At 52.6% G+C, this 19353-nt stretch overlaps 1 protein-coding gene across 1 annotated transcript; it reads right to left on the bottom strand.

Annotated features, from left to right (window-relative positions):
• Positions 1 to 10999: 10999 nt before the first annotated feature.
• LOC141967604 (transmembrane protein 209-like) lies at positions 11000 to 19320 on the bottom strand. The gene is made up of 9 exons (XM_074921562.1): positions 19175 to 19320; positions 16708 to 16766; positions 15805 to 15943; positions 14639 to 14882; positions 14076 to 14277; positions 13281 to 13468; positions 12497 to 12568; positions 11466 to 11562; positions 11000 to 11136 (listed from the first exon to the last, which is right to left on the bottom strand). The coding sequence occupies exons 1-9, from the start codon at positions 19318 to 19320 to the stop codon at positions 11000 to 11002; spliced, it is 1284 nt and encodes a 427-aa protein (XP_074777663.1).
• Between the last annotated feature and the right edge of the window lie 33 nt (positions 19321 to 19353).

The following is a 19353-nucleotide window of genomic DNA, read 5'->3' as shown; positions in this document are numbered from 1 at the left end:
GGATCTGCTCGAGGGTGGGGAGGCTCTGCAGAGAGACCTGGTCAGGCTGGAGCCATGGGCTGAGCCCAGCTGGAGGAGTTTCACTAAGGGCAAATGCCGGGGGCTGCCCTTGGGCCACAACAACCCCCAGCAGGGCTACAGGCCTGGGGAGGAGTGGCTGGAGAGCTGCCAGTCAGAGAGGGACCTGGGGGGTGATTGACAGCCAGCTGAACAGGAGCCAGCAGTGTGCCCAGGGGGCCAAGAAGGCCAGTGGCATCCTGGCTTGTGTCAGCACTGGCGTGGCCAGCAGGCACAGGGAAGGGATCTGAGCCCTGGGCTCGGCACTGGTGAGGCCGCCCCTCGATGAGTGGGTTCAGTTTTGGGCCCCTCACCCCAAAAAGGCCATTGAATGACTCGAGCGTGGCCAGAGAAGGGCAACGGAGCTGGGGCAGGGTCTGGAGCACAGGTCTGCTGGGGAGCAGCTGGGGGAACTGGGGGGGTTCAGTCTGAAGAGGAGGCTGAGGGGAGACCTCCTGGCCCTCTGCAACTCCCTGCCAGGAGGGGGCAGAGAAGGGGGACAATCCTCTTTAAGCAAATAGTAAGTGGTAGGACAAGAGGTACTGGCCTCAAATTGTGCCAGGGCAGGTTTAGACTAGATCTGAGGAAGGATTTCTTTGCAGAAGGGGTTGTTGGGCTTTGGAATGGGCAACCCAGTGCAGGGGGGGTAGTCCCCATCCCTGGAGGGGTTGAAGAGTCGGGTCAACACAGTGCTGAGGGATCTGGTGTGGTTGGGAACTGTCAATGATAGGTCAAGGTTTGGAGAACTGGATGATCTTCAAGGTCTTTTGCAACCTAGACGATTCTGTGTGATTCTGTGACCAGGGGGTGTCTGATTTCCTGACAGGCCAGGCAGTCAGAAGTCTCTGGGTGCAATGCAGGTCTATATCAATCCAACAGAGGTTGGAGTATCCGGGAGCCCAGCCCTGGGGCTCAGGCGGGGCCGTGGAGCTCCCGGTGCAAGCCAGGGCCGCCCTCGTGCTGTCCCGTTGCTCTGTCTGGGGCAGTTTAGGGGCCCCGGGAGCTCTGTCCTGCCAGGGGGTTTGTGCTGTGCCCGCTGCAGGGGCTGCAGAGCCTGGGGCAGCGGCCGTGGCCCAAGGGGCGGGTGTCCCCGTGGGGCTCTGGCGCCTGTGACATCACAGAGGAGAAGTCCCCGAGGGTGTCACCAGGGTGCCAGGCAGCAGCACCCGCTGCAGTCCGGCTCGAGCCAGCGGTGAGTGAGGGTGGCGGGGGGAAGGCTGGGCCGGCCGAGGGCCGGGGCAGAAGCTCTGGCCCCCGAGGGGGGTTTCTCCAGCGGGTGCGTGGGCACAGCCGCTGCGGGGAGCGCCTGGGGCAGGGCAGGTGCCGCCCTCGGGGCTGGGCGCAGGGGTGCCGGGGCTGCCAGCCACGGCCAGTGCCCGGGGGCTGTGGGGAGATGTCCCCGTCCCTGCAGCACTCACCACCCTCCCCCTTACTGCCTCCCAGCTCCCTCTGGCCCTCTCCCACCCGTCCCCAGGCCCCTGCATGTTCTCCCCTGCTGCTCCAGCCGCCATCTCTCTCCCACCCACTACCACTGAGCCCCTTCTCTCCCTCCTCCTCCAGACCATGGCTGTGGGCATCACCCGCGTCCTGATGGTGCTGACCGTCCTGCATCACGTACTGAGAATTGATGACCAGAGTGACCCGGCCACACAAGACCTCCTGCAGCAGCACGAGAAGCAGCAGCAGCAGGAGATGACCTGGCTGATGGAGCAGATGGAGCAAACGGATCAGATGGAGCAGAGGGAGCAGAGGAGCCAGGAGATGTGTGGCCTCACTCTGGTAGGCGTGCTCCACGCTGTCTGCCAGCACTGGTGGTTTTGGACCTCTGCCGAAACCCTGCTCCTGCTCCTTAAGCTCTACCAGCTGCGCAGGCGGAGGAGAGCTGTCTCCGACAGCGGCAGCCAGCAGGGAATCTGCAAGCTGTGCCAAGAAGCAGAGAGAGGAGGGGGACTGGGAGGGCAAAGCAGAGCCCTGTGACTCCCTGGGTCGAGAAAAGCCTTCGCTGCATCTGCCAAGCCCTTCCCAAGAACTCGTCTCTGATGGGGCCGCATCCAGCCTTGGGATGGGACAGCGCCTGTGAACACCTGAGCACCTCCAAGAACAACATCACCAACCGCCTGCTGCTCGTGCCCCTGAGATCACCCCTCGGGCACGTCTTCCACCAGAGCTGGGCACTGTGGGGGACCTGCCGGCGAGGCGCTGCTGCATCCCCGTGGAGCACCTGATGAACTACGCGCTGTGCTTGCTCCTCTGCCCCGTGACGAGCTGAACACAAGCTGGGTCCCCGCTTCCCATGCAGCCTCTACGTCTGCTCCCTGTTGTGACGCTCCTCCCGCTTGGAGGCGCAGGAGGGATTTACCCGATGTAAATATCCAATAAACAGGCTTGTTTTAAGAAATCCTTGATTGTCTGGGCAAGTTCGTGGTGGAATGTTATCCCTTAAAGAGGTGAAGTTTGTTCTTGAATTTACGTTTGCAGTGGTTACACTTAAGAAGTTTAGTGTCTCCTTCTTCTTCTGGTGTTGTCCAGAGCCCCTCCTCCCCGCCTCTTTTCCCACGGCCTGGACCAGCTCTGGACTTGCTTCAGAGGCTTCCGCTGAAATCAGCTGTTCCATCCCTGGGTCTGGCTTTTTCTGGCTGCCGGGCATCTGGCCGAGATCAACCCACCACAAGTGGTTCCCTTCTTTTCCTCGGGGAAAGAGCACCGAAGGTACAAACAAAAGCAATCCTATTAGTAAGGAGCAGAGTACCAGTAGGCAAGGAACTCTGAAGTTCAGTGGTGTGCTGAAAATCTAGAAGATGTCTCTTTGTCCCCAAAATGCAAATTAATGCGTTGTGTGTGGTGATTCATGTACGTGTAGTGACTGGTGAGAAGATTTTGCCATCTCTTGGGTGCCCGCTTAAGCTCCATCTTAAGTAAGGGGAGGGTGCCCTGCAGGTCCCGAGCATCCGGGGGGAGGAGGGGGTGGCAAAGAGGGGGATTTGGAAAACACGCCCCTCCCCAAATTGCCAAATCCCCAGTCCCCCAGCTACTTACTGAGGCCAAGGCAGGAGCAGACCCCTTTGCACCCTGGCACTTGAGAGGAGCAGCTCCAGCTCTGCCGGACATGCAGCATCAGGGCTCTCCTGTGGTACTTCGGTGCTTGAGAACAGAGACGCTCCGGCCACCTGGGGCCAGGCAGGATCCGACATCGCGCACGATTGGAGCACAAAAACCATACAGCCGGCCCGGAGAACGCTGCTGACCGGTCATGCACCAGCCCCAAGGGCTGGCCCCTGTCGCCAGCACAGTGAAGTTGGTTGTTCACCCCATCTGCACCGGGAGATCCCACATTAAATGTCTTGGCACATGTCAGATCAGCTCTGAGAGCATCCGCTGCCTTCTGGTGATAGGTCACAATCTTTAGTCTCGTGCTAGGTTTCCACCTGCCAACGCTTCCGTGTACTTCTTGTCCTTACAAAACCGACAGCCGGTCTCTGGGTCTTGTGCTTTGTAGTCAATGATACTGTTTTGTAGTTCAGGTCATCTGCACGTCTCTCTTTCTCTCGGTCCCTCTCTGGTTTGAATAGCTGAATAATGTAACAACCTGTTCAAGACTAACCGTGTGCCTATTCCTGTACTAAAGAAGACAACGTAGGAGAGAAAGGCCGAAGCGTCTCATCAGGACACACGTAAAAATGCAGCGGGGTTGGCAGTTTCAGCTGTGTTTGGCTGTGGTGGTTGCTCTAGCCCTGGGCTAGCTCAGTGCTTCCGGCTCCAACACGCTGCACAGGTTGAGTTGCTTGCCGGGTTCCGTCCATGTGTGGCTGGCTGCAGTGTGGCTCCGCTCCTTACCCGATTCATCTGCTTTGGGAAGATTTTGAGCTGTTGCACAGGTGGGACTGAGCAGGGAAGGTGTCTGGCTTTGGGCTCTAGCATGATTTCATTAATGCAACAACACTGACTACTCTTTGGCTTATCCCTGTTGTTCAGTCCAGGCACATCAGCCTCCGAGAAGGCTTAGCCTACCTTGGCACCCTTTTGTTTTTACAGAACTGTTATGCAAGCTATTGAACGTGCTTGAATGTCCAGAAATGCACTTCTTCATGTTTCAGCTCTGGACTGAGGCCACAGACAGAGTTCTTAGCTATTTTAATGGGAAGGAAATCCTTGAGTTCTTAGTTCTATGCAGGACAGTTTCTTCTTGTCAGAGAAGAGAGGACCAGCTGGCAGGAGGCTGACCTGAGGCTGTTCCCAAGGTGGCCATGTTGCCTGAGAGCACACTCCACTTGAAGAAGGGACAGCTCGACTTTGCAAGGAAGATCAGTTTGCTTCCAGTAGTGGTTCTCCAGAGAAATCCTGATTCATGGTGATGAGTTTTTCTCCACATTAAAGCCTGTTCATGAGTAACTGGGTATCTTACAAGGCCTTGCAGAAATTATTTCTAAAAAACGCTGCAAAACCCCTCCCAAATCTGCCCTCATCCAGAACTCAGTTTCCTGGGGGAGGATAAGGCCATTGTTTTAGTGATCAGAGCTCAGGTGTTGGAAGAACTATCAGATGCTGCCTTTTCTTGTCTTTGTAAAGCCGTTTAGCTGTGTCCTGGAAGTAACCGGCTTTTAGTGTTCTGGCTTCTTGGTTTACCCTGAACTAATTAACTCTCATCTCTTCAAACTATTCCCAGTGCAGCTGATTACCTGAAGGCCTCTCATGCCTGTGCAGCAATGGCTGCCCATCACTGATAAGGGGAAGCATTCTCCATCACGAGACGTCTGCCCAAACACAACTAGACCAAACTGCTAAGCAGTGCCGGCATATCGTACCCAATATTCTACCTTTTCTCTAGCTGCTTTTTCTTCCTTTCCGGGGGACACTGACTACAGCTCTGAATGCTGTTTTTCTATTGTATGGGCTGCAACATCTTCCCGAGAAACAAGACTCCGTGCAGGTGGCACAGCTCGGCTTGATGGCGCCCCTTTGCCCTTCAGTGGCTGATGATCCATGAGTGGCAGAAGATGACAGCCCTGCGTGGGTTCTAGGGTACAGAACACAACATCATTTTCCAAGCACGAACGGCGCCCCGGAGTTACACGTCACTGCGCTCCTCTGCACCTCTTAAGCAATGGCTTGGATGCAAAGAATGGTGAAATGAGGTGGGGTCGTAAGAGGAAGCCAAAGCCACACCCCACTATTACAGCACAGCATTTGTTGGTTCTGAGACCTTGAGAAATGCGAGGCACAAGCAAACACCAGTTACTTATTGCTAAAAGATGTAATGAAGTGGGATGTTCTTTAGAAACGAGAGAGCTGAGACCATCAAAGGAGTCTGAGTGCAGCGTGCTTACGAACACCATTCCCAGGGGTTACGTGTCTCCAGTGTCCTAGCCATGAATGTATCATCACCAGCAATTCCCCCCAAACATTCAAAAGAGTCACAGAGGAGCTATAGAAGTTCATTGTCCAGGAAGCTTTTGCTAATCTTTCTCTCTCTGATGCTAAAAGAGAAGCTGTCACCTGCCTGTGTGATGACTGGTGCCGGAATTCCAAGCCTGAGGCTCAACTTCATGTAAGAGAAGATGTTTGGCAAACACTGGCTGAAGCTGTTTGCTTGTCAGAGCAGCCTTGGGTGGTGTCCATCCAGGAGACTCAGTTCCTCTCTCCACCCAGATGGCCACAGAGAATCCCTTGCTAATCCTCTCACATTGCCCTTGGTTATTACCTGCGTGTCCAGCATTAGAGTTGTCAACACAGGCGTCTCCAGCAGCGGAATCGGTCCCTGCTAAAGCCTTGAGACGGAACCCCCAACTTGCAGAAGGGGCCCTTTCTCTGTGAACCATCCCAAAATGCAGATCTGGACAGCTGCTGCCACCAGAAGCGTGTGAAATTCATCTTTGGAGGTGAGTATTGCAGCACGGCCTGCGAATCTGCCCGTTGTTAACCTTCCACACAGCAAGCTGAGGAGACGTCCTCCAAAACGGGGGCGTACAGTGAAATTTGCGTTAAGATTCAGTGACCTTTAGGAGCAACACATCGCCATCTGTGTACTATGTCAGACATCACAGAGATCTTTGGAAACTGCTGGAGTGTTGGAAAATACTTTTTCTGAGGTGGGACATTTTTCTAATTAGATTTCGGCAATCTACTTCAGATTTGCAGTGTTGTTTACCTGCTTTGTTCTCAAGGATCTTAAACACCTCCTCAGACCTTCAGCAGACCACATCAGGGTGCTTGGGTGGTTCCCCGATGTGCATGGATCCGAGGCTCCAAACCTGTCCTCTAGCCTTACAGGACACCCATAAGAAGTCAATCGACTAATGAAGATTACACAGAGAGGAATCTGAGGGGAGAGACAAGCGGGAGGAAGTTTTTAATCTTACCTCTTCTTGCTCACATCCCGCCCTTTTGTGTCATCCAAAATTTCTGTCACAAAAGTTACTCCTCCTCTGCACTGAGCTGCGTGAAGCCGTTAGGTCTGAATGATGATCTCGCCAATACTCGACTGTTTCTGTATGCCTGTGTATCTTGGGTATGAGCACCAAATCCCTTTGCAGACAAAGTTAGTAAGCGACACCTTCGGCTCCTCTCCTGAAGATGTTTGTATCATTTTGTCACGATCTCTTGCCATTACCTGTCCAACGGAGGAGCAGTTCTGGGCTGCTTCTTGAGTCAGACTCCTAGTGACAGCCCAGGTGCCCAGGAAACTGCCACTGGTGTCTGTGCTAAATAAGTGGGTTGGCTCAAGGTCCTTGTTCAGCGGGGTTTAGCATTTTCATCCCGCTTGATGTGACCAGAGTGCGTCTCCTTGTTCTTGTGTGGGTGGGCATGAGATAGCTCGTCTGGTGTTCAGACCTGATTTTCCACGTGCATATTACCAGTTTCTTTGTAACTGAAAATATTTCTCTTTATTCCAAACAGGGAGCTGACCATACTCTAAAAGAAAGGAAGAGCATGGTGTTCCTCTGTGTACCCCTGAAGAGAATCACAGAACAGTGTTTCAACAACTTCACACTTCAGAGACAAGCAAAGCTTGTTATCCTATGTCAGGTAATGTCTGTAGTGTAACTGAAAGAAACAGTGACAGCAAAATGTTCTTTCACTCCAATTTTCCATCATACTTGTCTATAGATAAACTTCTGTGCTTAGGGTCTTCCTGATCCCACGTAAACTTCCTCTATAATTATGCACCCCGATCTACTTACACATTCCTGGATTTTCTGTAGGCAGATGAACTGCTTTGTCTGTTTCTAACCCCTGGGACAGATCATCTGGCAGGGATATCCCTGATCCCTGCGTTCCTTGCCGCATAAACAGATTCCTGAGCTGCGGGAGCTGCAGGCTTCCTACAACGACAGAGTGCGACGGTTCCTCTCCTCTTCCTGAGTGGAAGTGGCAGGGCCAGAAAATCCTGAACAACCTTCACCAGTGTGGCTGCAGATGTACAGCGTGGTGAGCTGGAAGAGCTGGGCACCATGAAGTCTTGTCTGTCAGATGGAACCTGAGGTCCTGGCACAAATACCCTTGAAGCCAAAGAGAAAGTTGCCTCGAAATATATGTGTTTGTCTCATGCAGTTTTAATTAGCAAGGATAACTATAACAGGTTACTAGGCGGTGGTTGGTTGCTTTTTAATGTTAAACCTTTGCTGTCAGCAGCCCATCAGAGATGTGCAAGATGGTCCTTATTAAGGAAGGGTGCACCTGTCAGGGGGAGGGGAGTGATCCATTGTGCCAGCTTCCCTGCATTTTTCCACCAAGCGGTTTTTAAGTCCTCTCTGCTTTATGGATTTGGAGGTCTCCTGCATCAGATTCAGAATTTCACGGAACTGCAGAAGCATCAGAGCGATAGCCAGGAGTTGTACAATGCCAGTGCTTTGCTTAGAGGCTTGGTCAGCAGCACCTCACAACAGCCGTTCCATGCGGTTTCTTCAGGCAGTCTCACACGTGCTCTCAGCACCAACAATTTTGCCATCATCAAAAGCCTTCATTAAATGAAGAGAAATAAACAAGCCAACCAAATGACAACAAGGACGTGGGTTTAAAACTGCTCCTTTGTAAACATGAGCTGACAATGCATATAATGACTTGAACAGAAAACATGATTTCTGGGAAATGTATGTCCATAACACAGAATATTCCAGCAGAGGGTGTAATAATCCTGTCCTGCCAATGTTTAGAGATTTAGGCACGTGTAGGCGTGCGCACGCGCGCACGCGCACGCACCACACCACACCCACCCCCAACAGCAAGTCTTTGGGAGAAAAGTGGGAATAGACTAAATGAGGACAGGAGAGTGAAGAATCCGGAAGGAGAAGAGAGCACGACATTGGGCCGTGAAAAGAATAAACGGCAGGAGAGCTTCCAGAAAGGGATAAATAAATGATAAGAGATTGAAGCATGAATGGATGCTAATGGGGCAGGGAACAAGAAGAAAAGAAAATTAATTATTTGCTAGTTTTAGTCTTTTACATTTCTGTAGGTAAATGCCCTGTCCTGGCAGGTGTGCTGTCTCTCGTGCAGTGTTTGCAGAATGTCTCTAGGAAGATGTACCAGCTGTTACATCAAAGATAAATATATCTTCTGCAAACTTGATTATTTCAAGTATATCATACAGGAATATAATTTTATTAAACATGTTGCACTTGCTTATTGCTTTTCACTTAAGCCACAACCAGAGTGCACATTTCAGCTCTTTGGTTTAATTTGCCAGGTTTATTTTCAGTAGTCAAACTTGGGAAACCCCAAGTCAATCTGATGTAACTACTTACATTGCACCCCACTCCCCCCCCCCCCCCCCCCCCCGCCTCACCCTTGTCCTCGGCCCCTTCCCTCACACCCCTCCTGGCTGACCCCTCACCTGCAAGCTCCATTGGCTGCCCCTTCTTCGTGCCCTGCAGACCCCTAGAGCACCCTCCCTCAGCTGACACCCCTGCCCTGCTCTATCTCCCCCACCCCTGCTCCCATCACCCCTCCGTGTGCCCTGTCACCCCCTGTGCTAACCCCAGACACCATCCCTGCCCTAGGCCACCTCTGCTCCCCACTCTACAGATATCTCTCCCTCCCAGGATCCCTTGACCCTGCTGCTCCACCCATGGCCATGGCACATGCCCAGGTGTTCATGGTGGTCATACCAGTGGGGGGTCGACCTGTTGGCATCTCCAATCTCCGCACATCTTCCTCACCCAAAATTCCTCTTCACCCGTCTAACACACAGGTGCAGCTTGGCAGGCACTGCCAAGCATGAGGTTTCAGATTTGGGAAGATATCGTTGTTTTGTTGGGAATAATTTGTCTCTTTCAAAGTGTACTCCTCCACAGTGACAGGATGCTGAGGCCAGGAAGTGGTAGTGGCCCAGCAGCAAAGTTGAGACATAGTCCAACACAGTCCCTTATAACTTAGTGACAAGCTACTGAGAATACCCGACAGTTTAAGGCGTAAAAAAAAGCCTTTGTGGTGAGACAACAATGTTTTGCCAGTGGCAACACTGTTGGACAGTTTGCTTTTCTCACAGATATTCAGTGTAATATTAGTTCTCTTTTTTTTTTTGATGTTGTGCACATCTTGGTTTTCCCTAAGTGCCACCTACCTTTTTTCACTTTGAAGTTAATTACTTCCTAGCAAGGGTTAGGAGAGCAGAAATTACCATGAGTAGCATTTCCAAAACCATAAAATTATCCATTTGGATGGTTTTGCGTCTTACCAAAACTCCACCTGCTCAGCCTACAGGCGTGCCCGTGTTTTGAAAGCACACAGCTGGCACGTCTGACAGCCACACCACCAGCAGCACAGCAGGGCTCTGAAGCGGAAACTGCCAAATTCAGCTCAATTCCGTGTCTGGTTCAAGTCCTCCAACCATTTTAGAAATCAGTTGCCTTACAGGAGCCAGACGTGAACAGCGCAGTGTCCCAGGCATGGGTCGGGCTCACGTCACCCTGCAGCCGCGCTGTGCCAAGCAGCTGCCCATGGCATTGCCAGTGTGTCAAAAACTGAGGAAAAAGGTGAATATGTGAGCGGGGGGAAACCATCTGGTACAGTGCAGAGTGAGCTGTCAGGATGGGGTACGGGTGGTTTCCTCGCTTGTATCCATCCTGTAAATGTGGCTGTCAGAAGGAAGCATGAGAGAACAAAGATTATTTCATCAGTACAGTATGAGCTCAGAAATTGTGGGGTGTTCTTGGGAGATCTGATCTTTTCATTTTTCCTATCTGTATATAGAACCAGAGTATCTGAAGTGTGGGTTTTTAGAGCAATACAAGAACTGGTATGAGTCTGCATGCTCCTAAGCAAAGGATTAATTTCCCTAATTGTTAAATTCTTATGCACAAGTGCCATTTATAAGTACTTTAGATAATGAATTGTCAGCTTTCCAGTTCCCTCCAACAACTACTGCACCGTTCATCTGGGCCTTGCCCGGTGCTCCAGGTGTCCTGCCGCCCGAGCGCCTCGGCAGATCGGCTGCCTCGTGGTTCCCCACTCGCCTGCTCTCCCCCAAGGCCGAGCGGCACTAGTGAAGCTGTCTGCTGCCGCTGCCAACCCACCCGCCCCCAGCGCCGGGGTTCTCTAAAGGCGGCTTCTACCCCCAAGGAAAGAGCCCTGGCCCCTGGGAGGGAAGGGCCGGGGCTCGGCTGCAGCCCCGGGGACATGGGATGGGGCCGCTTGGGGCTCCTGGGGGGCTGCGGCTCCCGGGCACAGCACGGAGCCCGGCTGGAGCCGGGACCCCGCTCCCGGTTTGCGGAGCGAGAGGATTGTCTGAGCGTGCGTGGAGAGGCCGTGCAGATGGCTCCAGCGCTGGCCTGCGCCGGGCGAATCAACCCTCCCGCCTCGAGCGTCTTCTCTCTGCGCTCAGTGAAGCCGCTCAGATGAGCCAGTGCGGCTCGGGACCTGCCCAAGCGCAGCCTCCGGTCTAATCCCGACCCTCCCGGGGACTCCCTGCCAAGGCAGAGCTCTGCGCTTCCCCCTCCGCCGCCGGTCACCCGTAGCCCCTGAACTGCATCACCCACGGGCGCCGGCCAATGGCTTCGGCACAGTCGCGCCCGCAAGCCAGAAGCATTTGCTTTGCAGGGGATCTGCGTGACACGGCTTCAGCAGCACAGATGGAAAGGCAGCCTATGAAATGGAGTTGTGGGTGAAGGGCACCTGGATTTGATGCAAGAAGAGCAACAGCTGTTTGAGAATTGTCTAAGTGTCAGAAAAAGATCAAGTGGAGTTGATGAGAATTGTTCAAACAAGTTGTTGAGGGCAGCATTTGTCAAAAGGCGTAGTAGTGGAGAGAGGGAGAGTTTGTAGAGAGAGAGTGAGAATTTCCAGCCAGAAAAATGGGGGAGGAGAAGCAAGGGGGGGGCGGGGGGGGGGAGGGGAAGCAAGGAAGGAAGGAAGCAGGGAAGGGGTGGGGGAAGCAAAGAGGGGGGGAAGGGGGCTCCAAAGCCTCATCCTACCTCTGATCTGCAACTCTGGACACACCATTCTTTGCAGCTGAATGCTCACAGACTCAATCTTTTGGACAAGTGGCACTACAATAGTCTCATTAATCCACTAGGAAAGAAAAAGGTGAAAATTCAAGAGGTCAGAAGCAAGAAAAATGTTTAAAAATCCCCAACCTTTAGCTTACATCCTACTAATCATCACTGTTACGATCACAAAGGAGCTTAACAACGGAAATGCTGAAGCCAACCAAGGAGAAAAGGAATTCAATTAGCATATCAAGTTAGGCGGAGTTTCAGTGACTCTCTAATACTTTCTAAAAGACCAGAAAATTCAGTACAGAAATGGACTAAAAGGTCTAAAAAAACCTAACAGGTCTAAAAGACCAGAAAATTCAAATAAAGGAGGCAGGAAAACACATCTCTAGAAAGTATCAAATAAAGCTTTTCTTTCTGCAGCTTTTCTGAACCGTGAGGAAAGGGGCATTAGGAACACAGCCCTCCAACCATAAAGGGAATTTATACTTTGATGAGGCCACTCTCTCTCACATTTGTCTGGGGAAATCAAGAAGCTGAAAAACACTCCGTGTGGGATTTGATAACTGAAGCGCGCTAGCCCTGGGTTTAGGAATAGATGCTCAGCAATCTGGCATGGATCTCATACCCATCTTTGCTTTTCACAACTCTTATTAAAAAACAAAAAAACACACAAAACACACAAGCAAAACTTTAGACCTGATAGATGGCTGTGAGTGAAGGGGCAATCCAAAGCCAGACCGACTCATTATTTTGCCACCGTGTGCAATTCACTCTGCCCTGCTCCAGCAAGGGCTGTTGCTAAGATTGAGGTTTTCCCTTTTGCTTTTATTACGCTGCTCGGGACAGTCAGAAAAAAAACAGCCTTTGGGTTGGAATTTGCCACGCTTTGAGCCCGGGGGAGTGAGTTAGAAATACTGCAGAAATACCAATTTAGCAGTCTGGGTTCCAGCAAGGAAAACCAAACCTTGTCACAGAGACGGGACGTCTCGGCCCCAGACGGGACTTACGTTTCTGAACTTCATGGTCCAGGAATCCATGGGACCAAGGAGGTGGCGCTGCATCGTCCCCCGTGCCCAGACCTATGGAAAGGTTCATTAAGTACGTGTAAGAACTTCCGAGAATACCAAGAGTTTTAGGGTCTGTGACAACTTCTGACACTAGCTGCATCATTCCAATCGCATTTTTCCCCAAATTCTTATACGCCTGCTGGCTGGATCACGGGACTCCTACAGCAGCTTCACGGAGGACACGCTGACTCTCCAGTCACGCTACAGCCACCCGCCACGAGGCCAAGTCAGTCTGAAGCTCTCTGCTCTACGAGGATAAAATTGCTCTGAACTGCAGGCTTGATGGAAGAGGTACCTGAATGGGCAGCTTCATTAAAGTAACGTAGGAAATAATCGATCCTATTTCAGTGAAGCCACGGGAATGGCATTCCTTGGCATCAGACTTCTTTCAGACGCCAGCGTAAAGGCTTTATGCTTTATATCCTTCAGCTGTTCCACGGGGTTAAACACAAATCCCTTCCAACTCCAGTTTTAGATCAGAAATTTACTGTATCCAGTGTGAGCCTTGCTCTCCAAGGGAAAACTACTTTTCCCACTACAATTCAGAGTTTGCAATGGCCATTTACAGTGACCAGGAGCCTCGCAAGCTGGATGAAGACAGCTCAGAGCCAGAGGATTTCTCTCTCCCACTTTTTTGACGCAGCTCAAATCCAAACGTCTGCCCAAAGCTGTGTACTTTACAGACCCGTTTCTCTCCCTTGACCACTTTTGCTGTGGAATTTACCTCTTCTGCAGCCCATATCGAGCGCAGGTCAGGTACATCCTTGTGTGGTGATGGGGCCCGGGGCCTGCAGGCCAGCTGGTACCGGAACTTTCTCAGCACCTGCACGCAGTCGGCGATGGAACGGCTGCAGTTCCCCAAAGCTGGGCTGCTGGAAGGAGAGCTGGAATCCGAACCCCCGGAAACGATTCCTTCATTAAACACTCACGTACAGTCATTGCATAGAAGTTCTCAATGCAACAGCACAGGCACAGCGGGTGGAGGCTTTGGCCAGACACATGGACACGAACTGCCGTGAATACAGACACTGAGGTCAGTCTACAGAAACACCGACTGCACCCCGACTGTCCCTATCCAGGACAAAAACTGCCTGCAGGTAATTCACCCCCCGCATCTGAAACGCCTTCTCCACAAGATATCCCTCTCATCACACGGCAACACAGCCCGGCAGCTTATCACGGGCCGCTACGGCCAACAAGTGCCACAGAGACGATCTTTCAGCACACATTCCCAGCTCATCCCCAGCAAAACTCTGGAGGAAAACATCCTGAGGGCCACGGAGACAGGTAGAAATGATGGTGTCCCACCTCACGTCCGAACCCCTCAGGAAAAGACTCCACTAGTCAGCAGCCACCTTTACCAAGGTCACAGGCGATCACCATAAACGAGTCAGGTCTATCTCCTAGTAGGCTGCACTGGAATCCTTTGGGACTTTTCTCATCCGTAAAAGCCAATCTCCAATAAACCCAGCCCCTTCTCCTGACCAAGCTTTTCCCATCAAATCAGTTTGTTTTTTACCGAGTTGAACTCTCTGTCGCCTCTGTTCCTCTCTCCGAAGGAGGGCGTGCAGTGCCTTGAGGTCTGTCACATCCTCCTCTGCGCCCGTAGAATTACACAGAGCGGGGGAAGAGCGGCAACGAGACCTTAACCCGCCGCTTTCCACTGGCCCAGCGCTACTGGGGGACGGTGACCTGCTGGGAGAGGAGCTGGGGCTGGAAACCTTGGGCAAAGGAAAACGGTTGTGTCATAGAAGGCAGACAGAATTCCACCTTGATTTCTAAACGACATGAACGTAAAAGACTCTTGTTTGGGGTCTGGGTTGCGTCTTTTTTTGGTCTCCTTTGCACTTACATTTTGATTGCTTGGTTTTGCCTTGTTCTGAAACAAACCAGCTGCTCTAAACGGAAGGAAGCGGCACGAGGGAAGAAGGACAAATCCCCATACGACAAATTTAGATCCGCTTTGCAAAAGGAGCAAACACACACATAGACAACTCTCCACTGGCTACCGCTCCCCTTCAGCAGCACAGGGCACCAAACAAAGACCCAAACTGCACCCTGGGGAGCTGTCCTGGTCCTTACCTGAGTGCAGCTGCTGCTCGGGGAAGAGGTTCCAGTAAGGCTGTAAGAAGCGCTGCCGCTTGGCAGAGCCCGTCCTTGGGGGCTGTACCCCGGGACACAACCGGTACCAAACTGTGGGTGGGTGCGAGGGCAGCGGGACGGGCTGTAACTCAGCACACTCTGGCCCCAGGGCGGAGGAGAAGGTGCCGGAAGGGAAAACCAGAATGAGCATTGCGGATGCAGCAGCCCCAAACTCTCCTCCCCGCTTTAGACGCACACACAACGCCAGCTTAAGGCGATTTAGAAAAGATGCTAGAAGGGATGCTAGAAAAATCTGGCCCCCACAGAACTCGGCAGTCAAGCCACTGACAGAAAAAAAAAAGAGAAGACTGAGACACAGGACCACAACTCAGCACGAATCCTGCAGCTTCAGATTTCAGTTCAGTGTTACCAGGCACCTTGCTTAACGCAGGAGGGTTCTCTATTCCATCACCTATTTCATCACGTCCTCTACCTGCCTCCTCTGTGCATCTTGAGCCGCTGAATGTCTCAAGTGATCTGTGCAAATAAACACGGGAGATGCTCAGACCTTGGTGTTACAGCGTTACAACCGTCTGCTCCCCATTTTCTAGGCCAGATGAGCAGAGCGCAATACTACCGTGCCAGCATTTCGCTTTTGGTATATTTGCCTTGTCAGGTTCTTTTTAGAACTTTGCTTTGATCTTCAAAAGCTTTCTGAGTGACCACTCTCGAGGCTCATTTCAGACTTCACAAGAAGGTCTGTCTGTCCCTCTCCTTCGGTTCTCCTTACCCAGCGTGACAGTAGTAAGACATCAAAATTAAATATGAACCTGCGCTCTCTGCCCAGATCCTAGTTCCATGGACAAGTCACAAATTCCTTGCCCGACCTCACAGGGTTCAAGTCCCTCCCTGTCCTGCAGCCGCCGCTCTCATCCTGCCCTTTCCCACCGTCTGTGTTTGTTTCCCCTCCAGTTCTCCCACAAACACTCATCAAATTATCACTTGATGCGGTGAATTTTAATACGCTGCGGGTAATTCAGTTTACGGCTCCTGTCAGAGGAGGCGATTCAGAACTTGCTTCGCTAGAGAATCCTGCCCTTAAGACAGACACCATCTTGAAACAAGCAAAAAAAAAAAAGAAGAATTGCCGGAGATATTGACTGCACCCAGCTGCATTCTGCAACCCCAGCAGGGTCTGCTGGCGAGGACTCGCGACCAGGCTGGTCGGTGCCACTGTGTATTTGAAGTACACCCAGAAATCAAAGGCAGCGTTCAGGATGAACAGAGATGCAAGTGGTGCGAGATCTAGAAGAAACAGAGAAGTTTTTACCGTAGCTTGAGCACAGGGAATAACCAAAGCGTCTCGTTTGCAAAAACGGGCATATGCCCATTAAAAACAGGTCTAATTATCAGTGCTGTCAGTAAGTACCAATTTGGGCAATAGCCAAGATTTCTTCACCTTTGCATGCCAGAACCCTTGGAGACAATTTTCCTTTCTATATTGACATTAACTGATACTGCTAAAATGGAATTTTTAAAGATGGACAGTCATTTTCAAATCCACTACGGTGAAGTTTCACAGTATTTCTCAAAAACCATCTTCTGTCAAATCATCTGTCATTCATCTCATGATTTTTCTCCTCCTCTTGCTTCATCCTCTAACCATATTTGATACAGCTGGCTTAGAGTCTGCTCCTCCAAACCAAAACTGAATTCTTGTGAAATGCCATCCACGCCCACGGGACAACAGAGCTGGAAAATCTGCCGTGTTCCCCAAAGCCTTCCTCTACACGGTCAACAGATTTAATGCACCAAGTAAGTTCTTCCTATCTAAGAAAGCTGTTAACACTCCTTACCTGTCACTAACACGGATGAAATTCCAAGTTTCAAGGGAGGCAGCAGAAAGCAAACTAAAGCTTTGGTTTAAATTTAAAACAAAAAAACCTTTTTTAAAAAAAAAAAAAAAAAAAAAAAAAGCTTGTTTAAAGACTACTCTCCAGCAATCAAACTGACAAGTGAAAAAAAAGAAAAGAACCCCAAACACTAATTTAAATGCTGCAGCAACTCACCAAGATGCCAGATTGGCCAGCATGTGATGTTGTAATATGAGCTGATGAGATTTTCAGTCCTGAAAAGACACAAAAGAAGTTATCATTTTGCAACTACTCAGTCCCAGGAAATACTTAGGGAGATACGAAGGAGGAGGCTTTGCTTCTTTGACTCAGGTGTGACAATTAACGCACATTTCAGTACATCGCATGCCTGCGAGAGACACATTAAGGAGTGCCCAGGCCAAGAGCCCTTTCCGGGCTTCCATCTCCTTCCTCATCTTGACGGCCCTGTCGAGGATGGAAGTTGCTGTTTCTGGTGCCATGATCTGTAACAACAAACACAGAGAAATGCCAGAATTTGACAGCTTTTATACAGTAAGACCCTCAGTCAGCACAAGATTCAAGAAAAAAAAAGCAGTAATCCAAAACAGACTATGTGAATGGACTTGCCCTTTAGCCAGAGTCATGTTTAGCATCTTAAAAAAACAAACTAACCAACCACAGATTCCTTTTACCAGTAAAAACAGGTAATACTGCTTTGATGAACACTCCTGTCAGCACTGCCACCTCATTACTGAGGAACAGCACCCACCTTCTCCAGTGAGGTGCAGATAAGAGGACAGAAACAGACTCCAACCTCAGTTTTGAAAAATAACATCCTTCAGCAGCCAGAGGCAAAGCTCCTGCCTCCTCCAGGCAAAGGGAGCCAGAGGCTGGACAGGCCTTGCACAGCTCTGCAGTTTTTCTACTGAAAAATCCCACTCGTTTCAGTTGGGAACAGAGGATTTTCAGACTGTACAGCCACATGCTGGGCGTTCGGTACATCTAAAAGTTAATACCAGATATGAAAGAAATAACCCTGGTGACTTTTTCTTCTAGTCCTGTCACCAAAATATGCTGCTGTTCCTTCCTGCCACTCACTTGAAAGCTTGTCACATAGTTCCTCACTAGAGGGGAACATAAATAATTTGCTTTCTGGGACAAATACTTCTCGTACACATCACTACCTCCTTACTGGTACAGGATTCAACGGTGAAATAGTGAATATCAGGGTTACTGGGAGAATTCTATCAGAACACGTTGTCTGGCAGTTTTCTTGACAGGTTTTTCACACGGTTTCTTTCAGCCCCAAGACCTCCCTTCCCACACTGACAAAAGGAGCGACCCCAAGCAGAGACCCTCTCCCCATCCTCACGCTCCCCACCTCTCTCCCTGAACCACGTCCTCCTGCAGAAGCTGCACTCTCGGGGCACGGAACTCAAAGGCACGCTGGATCCTGTTCTACCGGCAGGGGAGGGCTGCCGGGGGGGTTTCCCCTCCAGACTGAACGGTGTCCTCCCACGTCCCTGCCCTCTGCTGCTAAGGAATGAGGGGAGGCTTCGCCCTGACAGCCCGGCAGGCGCTGACCCCGGGGCCACACAGGGAGGTGCCCCACACCTCCCCTTGCCCCAAGCCCCCCGGCTTCCCCCCACGCCCCCCCTCTGCCACACACAGCCCCAGCTTCCCCCGCCCCGCGGCACCTCCCCCCAGAGCTGCCACACACACACACGCAACTGCCCCAGCTTCCCCCGCCACGCACAGGGACCCTCGGAGCTGCCCCTGCACGTCCCCGCTGTCACGCGCCGGCAGCCCCACAGCTCGCACCCCCCTCTCACAGGAGAGGCTCCCCATCCCCCGTCCCGACCCCTGTCACACACGGGTGCCCCCACACCCCCCAGCCCCGACCCCCCCGCACAGGCCCCCCGCCTCTCCCTCAGACCCCGGCCCTGCGCAGGCCCCGGGCCCCAGGCGGTGCGGGGCGGGGGCAGCCACAGTACCTGCGGCAGAGCTGGGGCTCCGCAGAGGCGAGGAGGCTCCCCCCGCCCTCAGGCGGCGCAGGGGCTCCCCCTCCTCCAGCCGGCAGCGGGCGGGGGTGCCCGGCAGCCGCGGCCCCCCCACACCCGGGAGCCAACGGCCGCGCCGCGCGGGGGGGGCGCCTGTTGCCGCGGCGGCAGGCGGGGCCGGGCAGGGGGGGCGCGGGCGGGAAGGGCCGCCCCGGGTAGACCCGGCCTCCCCGCGCTGCGCCGGGCGGACCCGCCTGCCGGGGCACCGGGCAGGGGCGCCGCCGCCGCCGGGACCCCCTCTGCCGCCGGCACGGAGCCCGCGGGGACGCCGCTGGGTCCTAAAGGCTCCCGCCTGCCTCCCGCGGGGGGCAAAAAGCTTGCCAGCTCTGATCTGGGGCTCAGCGGGGCTGCTGCACCATCGGGTGCTGTTTCCCGGCGCCCCTTGCGCTGCCTCCCCCTCCCACACTGACAGGAAGTTTTTCTAGAAAACAAATTTTAATGAAAAAAACAATAGAGAAGGTCCTGTCCAAACTATTCTAATCCCACTCCCCCCCCCCAAACACCAACATTCCCCCCTCCCCCGCAAATACACCACCCTCAACACCCCACCCACAAAAGAAAACAATAGTCCCCCCCCAAAATACCCCACCCTCCTTGCCCACCGCCCCGCTCCCCTCATCACTCCCCCCGGCGCCCCCGGCCTGGCTGCGAGCGCCCTGCGCTTGCTGGGGGGCGGTGACAGGGTGCTCTGGCCCCGCTTCCAGTCCCTCTCCTCTGGCACGGCCGGCTGGGACGGGGGCGGCTCCATCCCCGCATTCCCCCACGGCTCCCGGGCCTCCAG

The sequence above is a fragment of the Athene noctua genome, chromosome 17 (assembly GCF_965140245.1).
Source record: "Athene noctua chromosome 17, bAthNoc1.hap1.1, whole genome shotgun sequence".
Lineage (NCBI taxonomy): Eukaryota > Metazoa > Chordata > Aves > Strigiformes > Strigidae > Athene > Athene noctua.
The sequence above is the reverse complement of the archived record's forward strand: the minus strand, read 5'-3'. Positions and strand labels throughout refer to the sequence as shown.